General features: G+C 38.9%; 1 protein-coding gene across 7 annotated transcripts in view; it reads left to right on the forward strand.

The window, feature by feature from the left end:
- The window catches only part of ZNF536 (zinc finger protein 536), a 1078439-nt gene that overhangs the window by 628134 nt on the left and 433972 nt on the right, over window positions 1-16333 (forward strand). For 6 of the 7 annotated variants that reach the window (XM_085640136.1, XM_085640135.1, XM_085640137.1 and 3 more), the window contains exon 4: window positions 9007-9159. The exons of the other annotated variant lie outside the window; for it this stretch is intronic. In XM_085640136.1, the coding sequence (XP_085496262.1) occupies window positions 9007-9159 (153 nt within the window). The remainder of the gene's footprint in view (window positions 1-9006; window positions 9160-16333) is intronic. 7 annotated transcript variants of the gene reach the window in all.

The following is a 16333-nucleotide window of genomic DNA, read 5'->3' on the forward strand; positions in this document are numbered from 1 at the left end:
AAGTTTCCTATGGGAATTAACATGGAGAAAACATGTTTTTAGGACCCCCCTTTTTTCTTGGCCCCCGCTTGCCGAATCACTCCGAAACTTTCAAGATAGGAGCTGACCGGAGCGCCCCACGAGTTTTGAAAATGTCACGAAGATTCGTCAACCGGCACCAAAGTTATTGGGAAAGAAAAAACGCTTTTCCTATGGAAACTATGTCCTAACTATAACTACCTACTGGCGACTGCCAGTAGGTAATATATATACCTTATTTATCTTCAAAGTGTATCATCAACGTACCCTAATGTATGCTGTTTACGCCGTTTACATATTGTCAGTATTTATCTATCTATTACAACTCATTTTATGGATTCAATAACAGTTCTGTGAAGTGCTTTTCAGGTCAAGTTTGCGCTATACAAAACTCTAAAAATAAATAAATAAATAACTACATAAATAAATAAATTATCTGACCATACATGTTTTTATAGGCCCGGAGTACAAAGGTTAGGTCACTAAGCAGTTGATGTTTTGTTCGCAAAGAAACTGCTTAGAGACCCAACATCAGTTTTAGTTGTGACATATGTCCAAATGAGTTGCAGAACAAAACCTCAATTAGCAAGGAGTTGCAAAAAGTACTGCTTCATTAATACGCAGGAGACAGGATTACGTTTGCAACTCAGTGCCCTAGACTGTGGAAGGAGGGAGGGATGGAGGTCTGTAAGGGACAGCAGATCTCCATCCCTTCATTTGCGTTCACAGAAAGCCATTTAAAAAAAATGCACTCCTTTCCTCCCTCCCTTTTCCTCCTTTCACCTCCTCACCATTCTACCATACACCTTCACCCCCTCTCCCTTTCACTTTGTCCCCTTTACCTTTTCTGATTCATGACTTAGGTCCTGTTGTATTTTCATCTATTTACTGCTCCCATCTCCCTTAAGTCTGTCCCCTCATTCGCCTTTTTTCTTAATTTCCAATACACTTTCACTAGCGTTCTTCTCTCATATTTCGCTTACTCTACTTTCCTCACATTTGCGCTTTGCTAGCCACCTCTATTCTATCTCTTAGATGATTACTAGAGCCTAATCAGTGTCATCATAATGTCAATGGCAATGAAAATAAAAGAATAAAATCCCACAAATAAAATAAGTACCATATTATTCTAGCACTCTGGACTGAAAAGGTAACTTTAAAAAGAAAGATTTTAGTCCTGAAAAAGGGAAAGAAAGGGACAAGGTTACACCGGGAAAGGGCTGTTTCAGAAAAGCTTGCCAGGAAATGTTATCCCTAGATCTTTATAATCCAGGCAACCCAATTTAAATTAAAACCAAAATATAAGTGGTAACAAATGCAAGGTTCACAAGCTTGAGGTTATTCCCTCATGTCTTCTGGCATTCACAATTCACACTGCTGCAGAATTGAAGACACCCCACAAAAGCAATAATGTATTTTTGAGAGGCCATGTAGCACTGCATTTTTCCATCCACATGCAACAGGGCAAAACTTGTGACATGGTCCATTACCTAGTGGAATGCAGAAAGGTTTTGATATGTATTAGGAGAAACTGCCAACCCCGAACTGTCTTGGCTATTTAAGCCTGGAAATAAAGCGTCTAGCCATGTATGACTTGGCTGGCTTCACATCGCTGGGTGTAATGCTATTGTAGGAAAGTCATCCTTTTCGCCTTATCACCCCATTTCTTTTTACTGATACTGGTGATTACTGACTCTGAAAGTGACATGTTCTGTACTAACCAGGCCCAGGGTCAGTGCCAGTGCTCGGTCCATCTCCATACAGGGGTTGGACTTTACAGTGGAACACAGACCTGGTACTTGCCATGCCAATGTACATGGACTTTCCAGGTTTTCCCACTTAGATGATGAAGACTACCAGAGAGAAGGTTAGTTACCCATCACCTTTCATCGTGTAGGAAAGTCATCCTTTTTTGATCTGATCACCCTCATTTTTGAGTGATACTGGTGGTACTGACTCTGAAAGTGCCCTGGGCTCTGCTAACTAGGCCTAAGGCCACTGCTCTGTCCTTAAAAGGTATATGGTAATTGGTTTAATTCTAATTGGCCAAGTCAGCCTACCTGGAAGTCCCTAGTATATGGTAGGGCATGTAGGTTTAGAGAACCCTTAGTGCACTGCTGTGGTATCTGGTGTCATTTTAAAGCCACACCGGCCTTGCAGGCTCATTTTAAAATAATTCTATGCCCAAATTCAACTTTGTAATTAAAAGTACTTACAAAGTACAAAACTACCTTTATATTATATATAAGTTATTCCCAAGGTTTGACCAAGGTGCCCCAAGTGTAAGGTGCATTGTTATAAAAAGCCGGGATAATATAATATATGTTTTATATGCCCTTTTAGGGAAAAACAGCCAAAGACATGTTCCTCCATTGTAGTGCTGCTAACCCCGTAGGCTAACATGGGAAGGATGTATTCAACTTATTAAAGTCTGACTTTTGTTTGGAGTTAGCGAGCAATTTGATTCAAAGTATCAAAATTATGGTTACAATAAATCCAATAATGTGCCCAGCTCAGATTTATTATAACTATTACAGGAAAGTAGTTGCAGAACCTTCTATCCTGAAGTTACCTTAGATAGCCCTGTAGCAGACTTTTCTGATTGGCCAGACTTAGACAGCCTGAGCCAAGCTGCTCCCTGAGTAGGTGTGAAGAGGCCTGTGGCTGAAACAATACAGCCATTTGGTGAGAGGTGTGTTGCTTCCTGGGGAAGCCAGGGAGAGGAAGTGGGCTGGGGAGATAAGCTGAACTTCAAAGGCAGGAGAATAGATGTCAGAGGACCCAGGCCAGCCCCCACTTCCTTGATCACAAGCCAGATGGGATCACCGCTAATTAAATTAGGAGAGGGGCTCTAAGGGGAGGGTAGTGAATTGTTAATCACATCTGTGGGTTGGGTTAGCCAGACACACACTCCCCAAAAGTAATTTCTCCACTTTGAGTTTTGGAAAAGAGTGCATTCTGGGTAGAAAATATGCCACAGTTCACAGGAAGTGGTCAGAGAACAGGGAGGCAACTATATCCCTATTGGTTGATGTTTGTCCCCCTTGCCAGTCCAGAAAGGGGAATAAATATGGGAGATCTGCAGGAGCCCCCTCTGATTCTTGCTTAAAACATTGGAAGAAGAAGGTTTGTCCTGCTGGACCCTGGGAATGAACCATAGAAGGCTTGCATTCAGAAGGACTGAACCTGCTGCACTCTCAATTCTCCATAAAAGAAGCACTGGGTCTGATTAAAGGAAAGGGAGTGGAATCCCTGAGCAGCAACAGGTAGAAAGGCGCTGGAAGAAGCCACCTGCAACTTCCAAAGGGAGGACTACTCTAGCTGACCAGATACAGCTGCATTTCCCTGGACTGACCAGGTGCATTGTGGGAGATTGAGTCCCAGACCCCAAGAGGCAGTCCAGAGCTTCTGAACCCTTGGCTGGTACTGCTGGACACTTTTCAACACAACAGAAACCACTCAGAAGAAGTTCTGAAAGTTTGGGAACTTTTTGCAAAGTTTTGGTAAAAAGCTCCAGAAGAAGATCAGCTCGATGTTGAGAGTCAGGCAGCCATCGTCGACTCAAGAATCGGCCTGCTCGCACTGGTTTGTCCCGCTGAAAGCTCTGGAGCTCCTAGTCATCGACGTCAAGGACAAAGACCTCCAGAGACCCATCAAGGCATTGCGCTGCAGCAGACTGCCGTCGCCGAATCGAACTTTGGATCCAAGATGACCAAGGGACTGCCAACAAGTCAGTCGATGACAGCAAAGCGCTAAAAAACAGATTAAGTGTGAAGGTAAATATGGACCAGGACCTACCGCTCAACCTATCCGACCCTAACTCCACAGCGGTTGGCCTAAATCTTTGACTTTATCCCGGTACAGTGTGACCAGAAAGCTGCAAGTTGCCCTTTAAGCTTTTTGGCGCTAGAATGCCCAAATTTTAATTTACACTTTAAAAATTCTTATCTCCAGTTCCCTACATTGGATCTTTGTCTTTGTGGTGTCATTTTAAAGGTGAACATATTCTCTATTATAACAAATTGGTGTTGGAGTTTTATTGTGGCACGTCTTTTACTTATTTACTATGTTGGTGATATTAAATGTTTGGTAGAAAACAAGGAGAGAGCAAGGGATAAGGAGGGGTGCGTCCTTGTCCCCAATACGATACTAGACTAAACAATGTGGACGGACCCACTGAGTAAATGTGTGATAATCACTGTAGTGGTAAGCACATGAAACCATTAGGTTTTCTTAAAAGACCCCTCACACACACACACACCAACCTAGTTGGTGTCATGCTTCATCATTGGGGTTCCAACTAGGTGGCCGAATGCCCCCCGGTTGTGCTACAATGCCTGATTACAGCGGAGAGGGTGTGGTGTGATTTGTGTGGTGTTGTGAATTAAAAAATATCTCTGAGAATCCTTGCCTGTAGAATTTATTAATGGCGGCTCAGGTTATGGTTAAAAATATGTGATGCAACTACTAGAGAGGTATTATTACTCCTAGTTGGCTAGATAACATGGTCTACATGTTTCAGCCCAAAAGGTAGATAAAGTGGGCTTTCTTCAGGACCGGGTGAGTGAAAATGTGAGTGGCAAAAGTGGAAACACCACGTGAAATGGTGAAGTGCCTACACACACACTAAGGTGTGTGGCAGTAGTGCCGGCACATTCACAGACACTCTGGCAATAAAAAGACTAGATTTAGGTGCTAGGCAGAGATTCGAGGCTCAGGAGGGGTATCATCTGTAGTCCCACTTTGGTGTAGATGAGTGACCCGTTAGAAACCTGCTGTGGTCTCCCGTAGTCCCGGCTGGTCAACTAGCCTACCTAACCTGCCTGGCTGCTCATCTGCCAAGCTACTAGGGTTGAGCAAAGATTAATTTATTGAGACTTTACTGATCCTTATTAGTGATTGTGGTATTATTGCTAGCTTTAGGTACATACCTCCACCTACTAATAACCCAATTTCCTACAGTGATCTTTGACTAAAACAGAGAACCAGTTACATATCCCTGAGAAGACTGGTAAATACTGTGTCTTGGCTAGTTAAACGACACATTTTGCATCCAAACCTCATCTTGGAGTGCAGTTATTCAGGAGGTGAATGTGAAACTCCGATGACAACTATAGATTTAAGTGGGTGTTGTTGATAATCTAATGAAGAGAGATCAAGCAGCCTTCCATCTGATGTCACAAGTAGCTTGGAAAACCAATTATAAAGAACCAGGGACAGTTCTGACCCTTGAGAAATAAACAGGACACCTGCAGAGAAGGATCTTGAGTGACCCACCTGGAAGCAATGAGTGCACCCCATAAGGATATATGAAAAACACTCATAACAAGCCCTCCAAAATGATCTCCACTGCCATGATATGCATTGTACCCCTGTGCAACCATGGGAGACTTAAAGCAACAAGAGGCATGTGTCCCCTGAATTAGAACCCAACAGTAGACCATCCAGTACCTTAAGAGCTGCTGTCTGTTTGATATGTTGCACAAAGAGTACAAAGCAGTGGAACAATGAAGAAAAATAGGAGAGAATGGAGAAGGATGTATACTGTCTGGGGCCAAGTGCCAGAGGTCACATATGCAAAGGATGGCAGAATAGGCGCCATACATATGTGTGTATGTGGCATTTGTATAGATCACACCTAGCCAAAAAACAGGGGAGCATGGGTGTCATTTCAAAGAGGTATGCATATGGCAGGCATCATCTAGCACAGACTTCTCTTTGTGGGTCCTCTTTACCTTGCCTGCCTTAGAGATGGTCAAGTTTACCAATAACACTGTAAATGCAGTCAAGAAAATACACCTACAATCATACTCTTTGATCGTCAGTGGCCTTTCCAAATGCCTGCATTTCAGGTACAATGTTATGTTTGCGAAAATCTATTACAGTAGTGAAAAAGCATGTGAATATGTTTGGCAAGTATCCAAACAAATTGCTCCTGGCATACCAAAAGTCTCCATTTTGTAGTGATTTTACCAGTATGAACATTCAAAACTAGTGTAACAATGCCCCTATGCTGTTAGTCATTCTGAACACCCCTAGAACTGGAAAAGTAATTAAATGAGCACCTCTCTAATAAGCGCTACTCAGCCTTTTTGTTTGTGGTGTCAGTACACGCTTCAAGATTTCATCACAATGCCCAGCGCTAGCCTAGTCTTGCATACACGACTGAAATCCCCATGACATCCCTTGAAGTACTAACTTGTATCTTTTACCATAAAGTGGACAATTGTGGTCTGTGGTGTGATCCACACTTGCAGGCTGATAAATTAAGAACATCCAGATCAACCTTTTTGTAGATACATGCTACAACCAATGTAAGCACTGTCAACTGATATATTTTAGCCTACAATTACAGCTGGGCCTCATTTAGAGTTTGGTGGAGTGGAAGGTTTGACATAAATTAACAGAGCTCCCACCCTGCCAAACGCGACTTATCTCATCCTCTGAACTGCCGCAGTTCCAAAGGCCAGATTCAACTGGCCCTGCTAGCAAAAACCCTTGCTCATCTGCCACAGCACTTCCAGATCACAGTGGCAGTAACAGTGGACTGTTTAGGACAGAGCTACCACCACTGATGTTTCATGCCTGGGTCCACCATAAGGGGTATGGCAGCCTCAGACAGGTAAAACCACCAATAGTTTTGACAAGCAGTGCAGTGAGACCACTCACTTCTCATCATGGACAATGTTGTTTTTGTTTTCATATTATTTAATTATTAATCAGTAGGTATTACTAGATACTCATGTCACAGGTGGTAGTCTGAGAAATACCATGGTTAAGTAACAAACATTGAGCATATTCACTTCACACACCTTAGTGATGTTAGGAGTAGACATTAGATCTTGACTTGGCATTGCGGCTGATTGCAAGTGCAACACGCAAATTGCAAGTGCAACACGCTGATTGCAAGTGCAACATGCTGATTGCAAGTTCAACACACAAATTCTGGACTGAAATCTTTGTGATAACAAGGCAGTTGAATATAACAACGCAAGACACTTGAACTTTGAATTTTCTCAACTTTTATTTTTCCATTTAGAATGTTATCATCATGTTTACTGCAAATAACTTAGTGTTTGCGTACTATTCAGCATAAAATTCGATATTATGATGCAAAAAAGGAGGCTAACTGTTTGTCCCCTTCCCTTGACAAATCTTTGCTATCCTTTAATGAACAGGCATAATGATCAGCAGAAATACAACCTTATAGTTGCCCTTTTAACATTTTTCTTTCGAAATTCCAATATATATTACTGTATCAAAATTCTAATATTTTGTTTCAATCAAATTCTAATCGATTGTGCATGCAAATATTGAATGTACAAATAGGATTCAAAAAGAAGCCTATGGTTTCCAAAATATTGATGTAATTACTAGTCCACCCAGCCTCTTATAATTCTGGTTTGGAGTTCATCTGTTGGTCTTGCTAAATTCATTTTGCAGTTCTAAAGTTCATTCCTTCCGAAGTTCAATATTGCAGAGACAAACTACAATTTTTTTCTAAAATTAAATGTTACTTATTGGCAGATGATCCAGTGTGTATTGATATGTAGACTCTTAAAAAGAGAATGGATTACTCTTCATTGGTTAAAGAACTGAGCCAAGATGGAAGTAGTAAAGGAAATTAAAAGTGCATGCACCTCCATTATAATATGCATTTTATGCCCCGCCTTATATTTTGTTTCCCCACTCTCTTCCCTCCATATCCTTTCTTCCCTTTCCTCCTTCCTCATCATGTTTCCTCAAACACTCACAATGACTTTCAGTGACCTAAGGAAAACTTCCCTAATCTTAAAATACATAAGTAAATTACTTCTAGGTACTAGCACTCTTAAGTCAAATTCCATAACCCTCATATGACTTCTGGGATGAAAACAAAAAGAAGCATATTATATCTGAATATTCCCTAAATGTCTTTGATACATTGGATGGTACTGAAAATTGAGTACATTGTCAAAATATTTAATAATGAAAGTTGCAGGCATTCCCTGATGGAGGAATGGATGATAAAATGAATATTGTCTCTGCATAGAAACACTGCACAAGTATAGCATTTTGGACATGTCCACCCAAAATGTTGCAAGTTTGCAATAAGACTTTGTAGTACACTGAATCCGGATCAAGCTGTTAGGACACAGTTAACAACAAGTACATTGAAGTGAATTAAATTAAATTGCATGCTTGGAGAAATTAGATTATTTTATGACTATAGCTAATGCAAAGTCAACAAAATGTATTATAAAGGCACTGAGCTAAGAAATCTGCTTCATATAAATTTGCCAAATGGCACTTTTATGCTATATGTGGCAGCTGCCAGTTACATTTGGCTATCATATGCTAATTCTTTTTTGCTCCAAATAAGAAAATATTGTTGAACGGGAAAAAAGCATGACCCCTTCTCCTCACGCCACGCCCTATGCAAGTGGTCAGGTTAGTCTTTACAAAGGCTTGTATGTGTAAAAGTTTCATGCCTGTCATATTTAGGAAGTAATGGTTCATAGTTGAGAAAGGTACATGCAAATACTATCCATTAAAAGTCCTTACCTATGTGTTTCCTAATGACAAAATATAAATAATCTATATATAATTTAAATCTACATACATATATGGTTACTTTTATATGTATAGATTGCCAAACATACAAACTGTACATAAATTTAGACCATCAACACTTCTAACTTCTGAAAAATATTTGAATGAGATGCAAAAAGTTGAAATTAAGGCAGCTGCTGATACAGCTGTTTCATTTCTGTATAATTCATTTTTCTATTAAGGAACCATATGCTGCAAAAGTAATGATAAGAAAGATGTAACCATTGAAAAAAACACCAAGAGCGTGGATTCAGTTTTTATAATCCTGTCAGATTACAAAAATAAACTAGGCAGATGTAATGTTGACAAGATGAACCTTGTGTTTGTGCAAAAAATTTTTTTGTGAGAGCCAGTGCTGATGTGCTGAAATCATGTGGGAACCTTTCTGTATTGCAGACCTTGGAGACGATGCAGGAAGACCGTTAGGAGTCCAGCAGCCTGCTTTGTTACGGGATAGAAACCTGGGTTCTGCCATGAAAGACTGCCCCTACTGCGGGAAAACATTTAGGACTTCACACCACTTAAAGGTTCACTTGAGGATACACACAGGTGAGCACTTGGCACATCCCAGGGCACTAAAGACACAGACAGGAGCTGTAGACATAAAACCTTTGAAGTCAGTGTGTTGTATTCCTTCATTCATTCCACATTTCCTCATTACATCCCTTGTTATCTCCTCACTTTGACTCTACCCTCTCTCCATTTTTCCTTACTTATTTTCTTTCCTGCCTTCTATCTTTCCTTCTTCCAGTCACCCTTCATTCATTCCATCCAATTTCTGTAAAGAGAATTAGGAACATGGGGCCAGATGAGCTAAGCCAATGTGTGTTCGCAGTCCTTGTGATTCACAAAATTGGACGGTCACAAAATGCGTTTTTGGTATTTACTAACCCCATTTTTGCTACTTGGTAAAGTTTAATAAATTAGAAAATGGGTTTAGAAATGGATACCGAAATGAAGGAGTGTGTTTAGGCCACTAATTTCAAATTGTAATTTGGGACACAATGTAGTAATGGTTTGGCGCTGCAATTCGATAACAATCTAATGAAATGTTAACAACACCTCAAAGGAGTTGGTACCTCTTTGATAAAAGGAAGGGCTCCCGTTTCAGACCCCATCACCTTTGTAATTGTTAAAAAAAAGTTTAGTACACAGTAAACAGTGGCCCATGGGACAATTGCAAGTTTTCAAACTAACTTTTTTTTTTTTTTTTTAAGGAAATGTTTCTTTTTAAACACAGTCCAGTTTCCTTTAAGGAAGAGGGTATGAATTAGAAAAAACACATTAATTTCTTTAGAGCTGATCACAGATATATTGGCGTGCTGTCCCTAGAAGGCCACAGATGGCCTCCAATCAGAGTGCATCACAATTTCTCACCCACCTATGAGGAAGGCTGGGTCGTGACCCTCTCCGAATGGGTATTTTGGCAACTGACCTATAAGTCGATATGCAACCGCTTTTTGTGTATCAATTCTTAGTTCTTCTGTCCCTTCTTATCGTTTTCCAAACAATCCTTACAGTGATAGTTATTTTCATATGACATTATATTGATTGTTCAATGTATAGCTAATGATGCACTTTCTTTTGAATTAGGAAGAACACTGACATAAACTAAGTTGTTGTTGTCACTTGATGTCCATAGGGCGTATACATTTGTATCATCTTAATTCCTTGGAATGACAAGATTTTTCCACAATTACCCTGTAGAATGTGTGCATTTCTGAAATGCACATTTAGCATCTACATGCAGCTTCGGAAATTTGTAGAGTTGTCTGATATACAGAAAAAATGCACTAGTAACTATAAATATTAGTGTATTTACCTGCCTCTTCCAGAACATGCAAGAGATGCACTCACAGATTTGATAATAACTATTACCATCGTAACTCATCATTGCTGCATTTATTTCTTCTGAAAGAAACCAAAAGTCAATAGCTAGCTAAAGTCCATATGGAAATTTGTGTGTTGAAACCATTTCCTCTCTAGGATCTACTATGCTGAAAATCATAGTTGATTCCTTTTTCACTCCTCCGTTCCCCTCCCAAAAAAAGAGATATTCTAGTACAAATGCTTTATTCATAATTCTGTTGTATCCTGAAATTGAGAGGTCAGTGGTATTTGTTTTAATTTGGGATGCTAAAAGGACTTCTGCACATAGGGTGCACCAAGTACTTGTACGTTACTCAATAGCAAAGAATATTAAAGAATTTGTGAGTGAATCAAAAAGGTTATCTAGAATTAGCGTACAGTATTGCCCATTTGTGACAGACTCTTCAAGCAATCGTGTTTCACTCAAGAGGGATATTTAGAAAAAGCTTGAAGTACAAGCAAGTTTTGCATGATAAGAAATTCTCCAATTTCCCAACTCCATTGAGAACATCTTTCCTGATGAGATTATGCATTACCTGAAAGAAGGTGAGCTCCTTGCTCTATGTATAAACCAACAAGTTACCTTTAGTGTTATAGAGCAGGGTCTCTGAGATTTGAAGTTATGGCTTACTGTGAACCACGTTGATACAGTTTAAAGGGTTATTATATTAAGGCATAGCATATTCTGCTAATTATGAGTCATCTCACTGACTCATAATTAGCAGAATATGCTATGCCATGATATAATAACTCTTTGAACTGTATCAATATGGCTACACTTACTATGAAGTGCACCTATCAAGCTGGAAACTCTTTAAGGTGCTTCAAGAACAGGTGCTGTTTTGTGAATTAACAAATGCAACAGTGTGCATGAGTTTGAATGCATTAGCGCTTGAAAGTCAGGCCGCTTGGCTTTGCCTGTCTTGTTATATAAGCCTTACAGAGCTTGAATAACGAGCCAACTAACTAAACATAGATACATTCAGAAGGCCATAAACGGCTAAAACAGAGTCCTAGTAGCACTCTGACAATGTGTGGTCAAATACCCTTTCCTGCTTCAAAGTCCTCCAACCCCCTTCTGTGTATAAGATTGCTGACTCATGTAACATTTGCAGCTCTATTTCACGGGACAATAAATCTGACCGTTCACTGGATTGGAGATGGGCAGCAACTGCCAACTAGTCATCGGCCATCCAATAAAATGCTTATTTCATTTGGGATTTAGGAAATGATGTACTAAATTAGAGAATTACCTGATGATTAGACGAAGAGGCGAGACTTAAAATTCACAAAGTGTTTTCAAATGTTTTTGAACTGTTGGAACAATGTGGAGTATTAGGCTGGCTCGCACAATTCAGTCGCATCCATACATTAATTCCTTTCTGCATGCATTGGTAAAGCATTTTTAGTTAGTAATTATACATTTTTACTGTTATTCACTATGTTATTTGCTTATAATCTATACTAGTTATTGAAGAATGTGATTTTATATACATTTATCAATTGGTGTTTGCACTGTAGTGTAGGTGGGAGGGAACCCGTCCAGGTCGAAAGACTAACAGGAGACCTTATTAATGATGCCTGAACTATTACTGCAATGTTACACAAAAAGACACCATGTCCTTTTAATTAAAAGGAGGAATAAACCTGGCATGTGTAGCAGTGGGAGAAGGAAGCTCACAGCCTTCATGACTTTTGACCCAGTGGGGAATAGATAAAGGCAGACCTTATTTGTCCTCCTAACTAAACATTCACAAAGAATAGTGTTACTTTGCCTTTCAGTTCAAACGAAAATTGTCACTACTCTCTGAACTATCAAACATACATTCTGTTTAAAGGGTATTCGTTTTCTCTTTCCATGACCACAAGTTACAAATCATTTGCCCTCACTCACAATTATCTAAATCTATTCCACCCACTTACATGCTGTGTGTTTGAATTTGAAGCATCACTTACCTGATTGATGACTGGGTATTACATATTTATATTGCATGTACAGACCTAAAAAACCTTATTTGCATGAGAAATAAATGCAAGCTTACATTGAAAAAAGAGGTAACATAACCCAAACCATGGGCATATAAAGAATCATAAGTATGTCCCCAAAATTCCAATACCGGGCATAATAGCTAAATCTATGGAGATACCTACGGTGCTTTCAATAATTCTATGGTGCACTGCACACTTTTGAAATTATCACTGGTCTTGAATGCTGTTTGGCCATGTTGGTTAGATTGCTACAGAGGTGCTTTTTTGTCAAAAGACACATAAATAGAGAGATATTGCTAAAGCACATTGTGCACAATACAGCTTGCTCTGATAATATAATGTCTTCATATGAAACTGTGTTAGAGGTTATGCAGAGGAATATGATTCTCTACGGCTCAAAAAATTGTTTACATGACTGCAAGAAATGCATTGGGTAATTCACACATAGGACGGTAACATTTTCAAACCATTTGCTATTATTGTAAGATATGGAGATTGGTGGGGTTTTGGTGGAACTTTGAGTCTCAACTTTAAAGAAATATGACCTCAGCAATATAATAAAATATACACATCACAGAGATTTTTATTGTTGTTGCCATAAGTATTAAGTCAATCAAAAAATAGAGTTTACATCACATTCACTCACCAAGCTCCAATGCAAGTTATCTTGCTTTTGTATTATTTATGTGGAATCCATCAATACAAATATGATCAATAAAGCATATGATGAACCGGGGCCTGATTTAGGGCTAGCAGATGGGTTACTCCATCACAAATGTGACGGATATCCCATCTGCCTTATTGGAAGTGCTGTAGGATATAAAGCACTTGTCATTAGGCGAACTGGATATCAGTCTCATTCGTGATGGAGAACCTGTTCGCCAAACTCTAAGCCAGGTCCTTAATTTACAAATCTCATATGCTACAAATCAAGGGAAGTCAAAGAATTGCTTCAGTGTACAGTAGCAAAAATAGATCCAACAATAATTGCCCTTCAAATATTTGAATGGAGGAAAACTTTTAATGGCAAATGGAAAAAACTGAAATTAAAACCAACACACAAAGAATGTTGGAATCTCCATGGACCAGCCACAGTGTACAGGGACCTAGTAAAAATGATTGCTCTAAGTGTGGCAAATGAAAAGGATGTTAGCAAGCTTGATGATTTGTCAAATACCAAGGATCCATGATGGGCCAAACAAAACCTCCTGACCATGCAAGGTATTATTAATGTTCCTTTAAGTTTAACAGGCACCTAATGAAACTACTTTAGATTTGAGGCGGTCAATTCTTATAGCTTTAACCTGCGAGCAGTGCAGGACGTTTGGGTTTTAGAAGATATTTTGTTGCCAATAAAATGTGAAGATAGTGTATGAATGATTCAACTACACCTGCATTATTGTTCTTCATGCCATACTTGTGAACCTGAAAAGGAGATAGTAAAAAAACTGCAGAAGACTAGCAAGCTAGGGTATCTTTAAGACTAAAAAGGAAATCAGGATGCTTCCATTTGGAATGAAGCTGATCTGGAAACTAAATAAAAATGGACTATATTGAATTAGTGGGGTGGGGGTGACGACAGAAAAGCAGATATAGTGGTCAAATCAGGCCTACGTTTTGGAGCAGTTTTACTTCATATTACTGTGACTAATCCATCATTTGAATAACAGAGAACTGCATTTCTTTAGCCGTAAAAAACAATAGATTGTTTCTCTATTTTCTCATAGCCTGCATTGCTGTACTTGCCTTTTCTGCCCTAATGACAGCTAAAACTTTCGTTGAAAATAATTGATTGAATTTAAATTTCCTTAAAAGTTTAAGAGGTAATGTTACAGTATAAATTTTCTACCAAACACTAAGTAGGGAAATATCCATTAGTGAAATTAACTACAGATTCTAGGTAGCTAACAATGTGCAGTATACAGTAGGGCATGGCTAATGAACACTGCAGTGGGTGATATTTCATTATACAAATTAATGCTCACATTTTAATGGGAAAGTCACATAATGAATCTCAGCTTCAGTGACAGCAATTAGAGACACAGATTGTCCCCTTCTGGACAAGGCACTGTTTAGCAATAAGCAGCTGTGTAAAAAGTCTTCAGGTTTACAACATATATATGCTTTGTGGGAATTAGCGTACAATTTATATTAATGTACTGAAGCTGCACTGCAAAGCGGCCCACCATTTTCATATTTCTCTGCCTTGGTTCAGTAAAGAGAAAACATCCCTCACACTGTGGATGAAAGAAACTATGCCATCATACTTGTGCTACATTAAATGGTTCAGGTATTCTAACACTTGACTGTAACCTTATTACAAAAGATCAACTTAAGAGAATTAACTCATATTATTTAGCCATTCACTTGTGACTGCATAATATTTTTTTAAAGCATCCAAAGGCAACACTGTGCTAAAAATGTCAACCAGTTTAGGGGAAAATAATCAGTCCCCACCAAACAAAATACTAATCAGCCAATAATGGATGAGCATGATAATTAAAATATTTGTGCTGTGAGTGTGGGTGAGGGGTGGCTGCACCCATACTAAGATTTCCTGTTTAGCTCAACATACTTTTAGATTTTCACTGTTTGCACAGTCACCTACATTTACCTCATCACAATTACATAGTCGTACCATTACATAGGCATTCCATTATACCATTAAATTGCCATTGTATTACATTGACTATTCCATCTCACTGTCCAATTAAATGTTCATCGACATTTGCCTAAATGCATGATTAGTGTTAAAATAATTCTACAGCTAAGGTAAGGGGTAAGTTGGGCTTAGGGTTAGTGATATGGTAATGCTTACTGTCATATTTATGTTTAGGTTTAAGGTAATGTTTAGGATGAGGTTCTATGCCATTGTGTCTGTTAAATTTACAGGCAGTGTTAATCTGAAGTTTAGGGCTAGGTTTATGTCTAGGGCAAGGGTCAGGGATATGGTTAGTCTTAGTGTCAGGTTAGAGTGAGGAATGATGTAAATGTTTCACAAGGTAAAGGGATCATCAATGTAATGGCATGGCCGTGTGAAGGTCACTAGGTATGGTCATTGACAAAGTGACAAATATTACTGTGGAGTCATTGATAAGGGAAACAGTCAAAATACACTTTGCCGTATTAGCAGCATGGTTCATAATAAGTTATGCTTTTCAAAAGAAAATTGGTGCGCCTTATTTCACATGCTACACAAGTTTTCAAAGGAAACTATTTTAAATGAAATTATTAAACCAGTTTTGCCCAGTTAGGCAAAGAAAGAGTCAAGCATGAATAGCCATACTTTATTTGGCAAAGAGCTGTCTCTCCCATAGGGCCATACCTTTCTGATTTTGGAGTCAATGCACACTTTGCAGTGTTAGCTTTAATCACAAGTTTTGTTCTCACAATTTTTGCCAGCACAGGTGTCATATGAAATTTCCAAGGTATACACTTTTTATATCTGTATAGTTTTTCAAAATAGTTTAGCTGTTTTAAAGAAAACTAGAGGGAATCAGGTGTCATTGTTTCATGGGTGTATCGTGAATGTTTACCATGATCATGTTTGTATCATAACTTGTATGTCACAATAGATTTGAATTGGGTCCGAATTTCAGCAATGAATGCATAAGTATTGGAAATTTAAACGGTTAAAGGTGACAATGTGATGCTAGATAAGCAGTGAGATGCACATTTATTTGACCCACAATGGATGAGCTCAGCAGCAATCCATAGGGTAATTAATGTCACTTGGGTTTGGATCACGACTGAGACATACCACCAACTTGCCAATATTTGTATTTCCATTTATGACTGATGATATGGCATATTAAGTCGAGAATAGTTCAATTTGAATTTAGCGAGCTATTTTACGTCCAAATAT

This window comes from Triturus cristatus, chromosome 12, assembly GCF_964204655.1.
Source record: "Triturus cristatus chromosome 12, aTriCri1.1, whole genome shotgun sequence".
In the NCBI taxonomy this organism is placed as follows: Eukaryota; Metazoa; Chordata; class Amphibia; order Caudata; family Salamandridae; genus Triturus; species Triturus cristatus.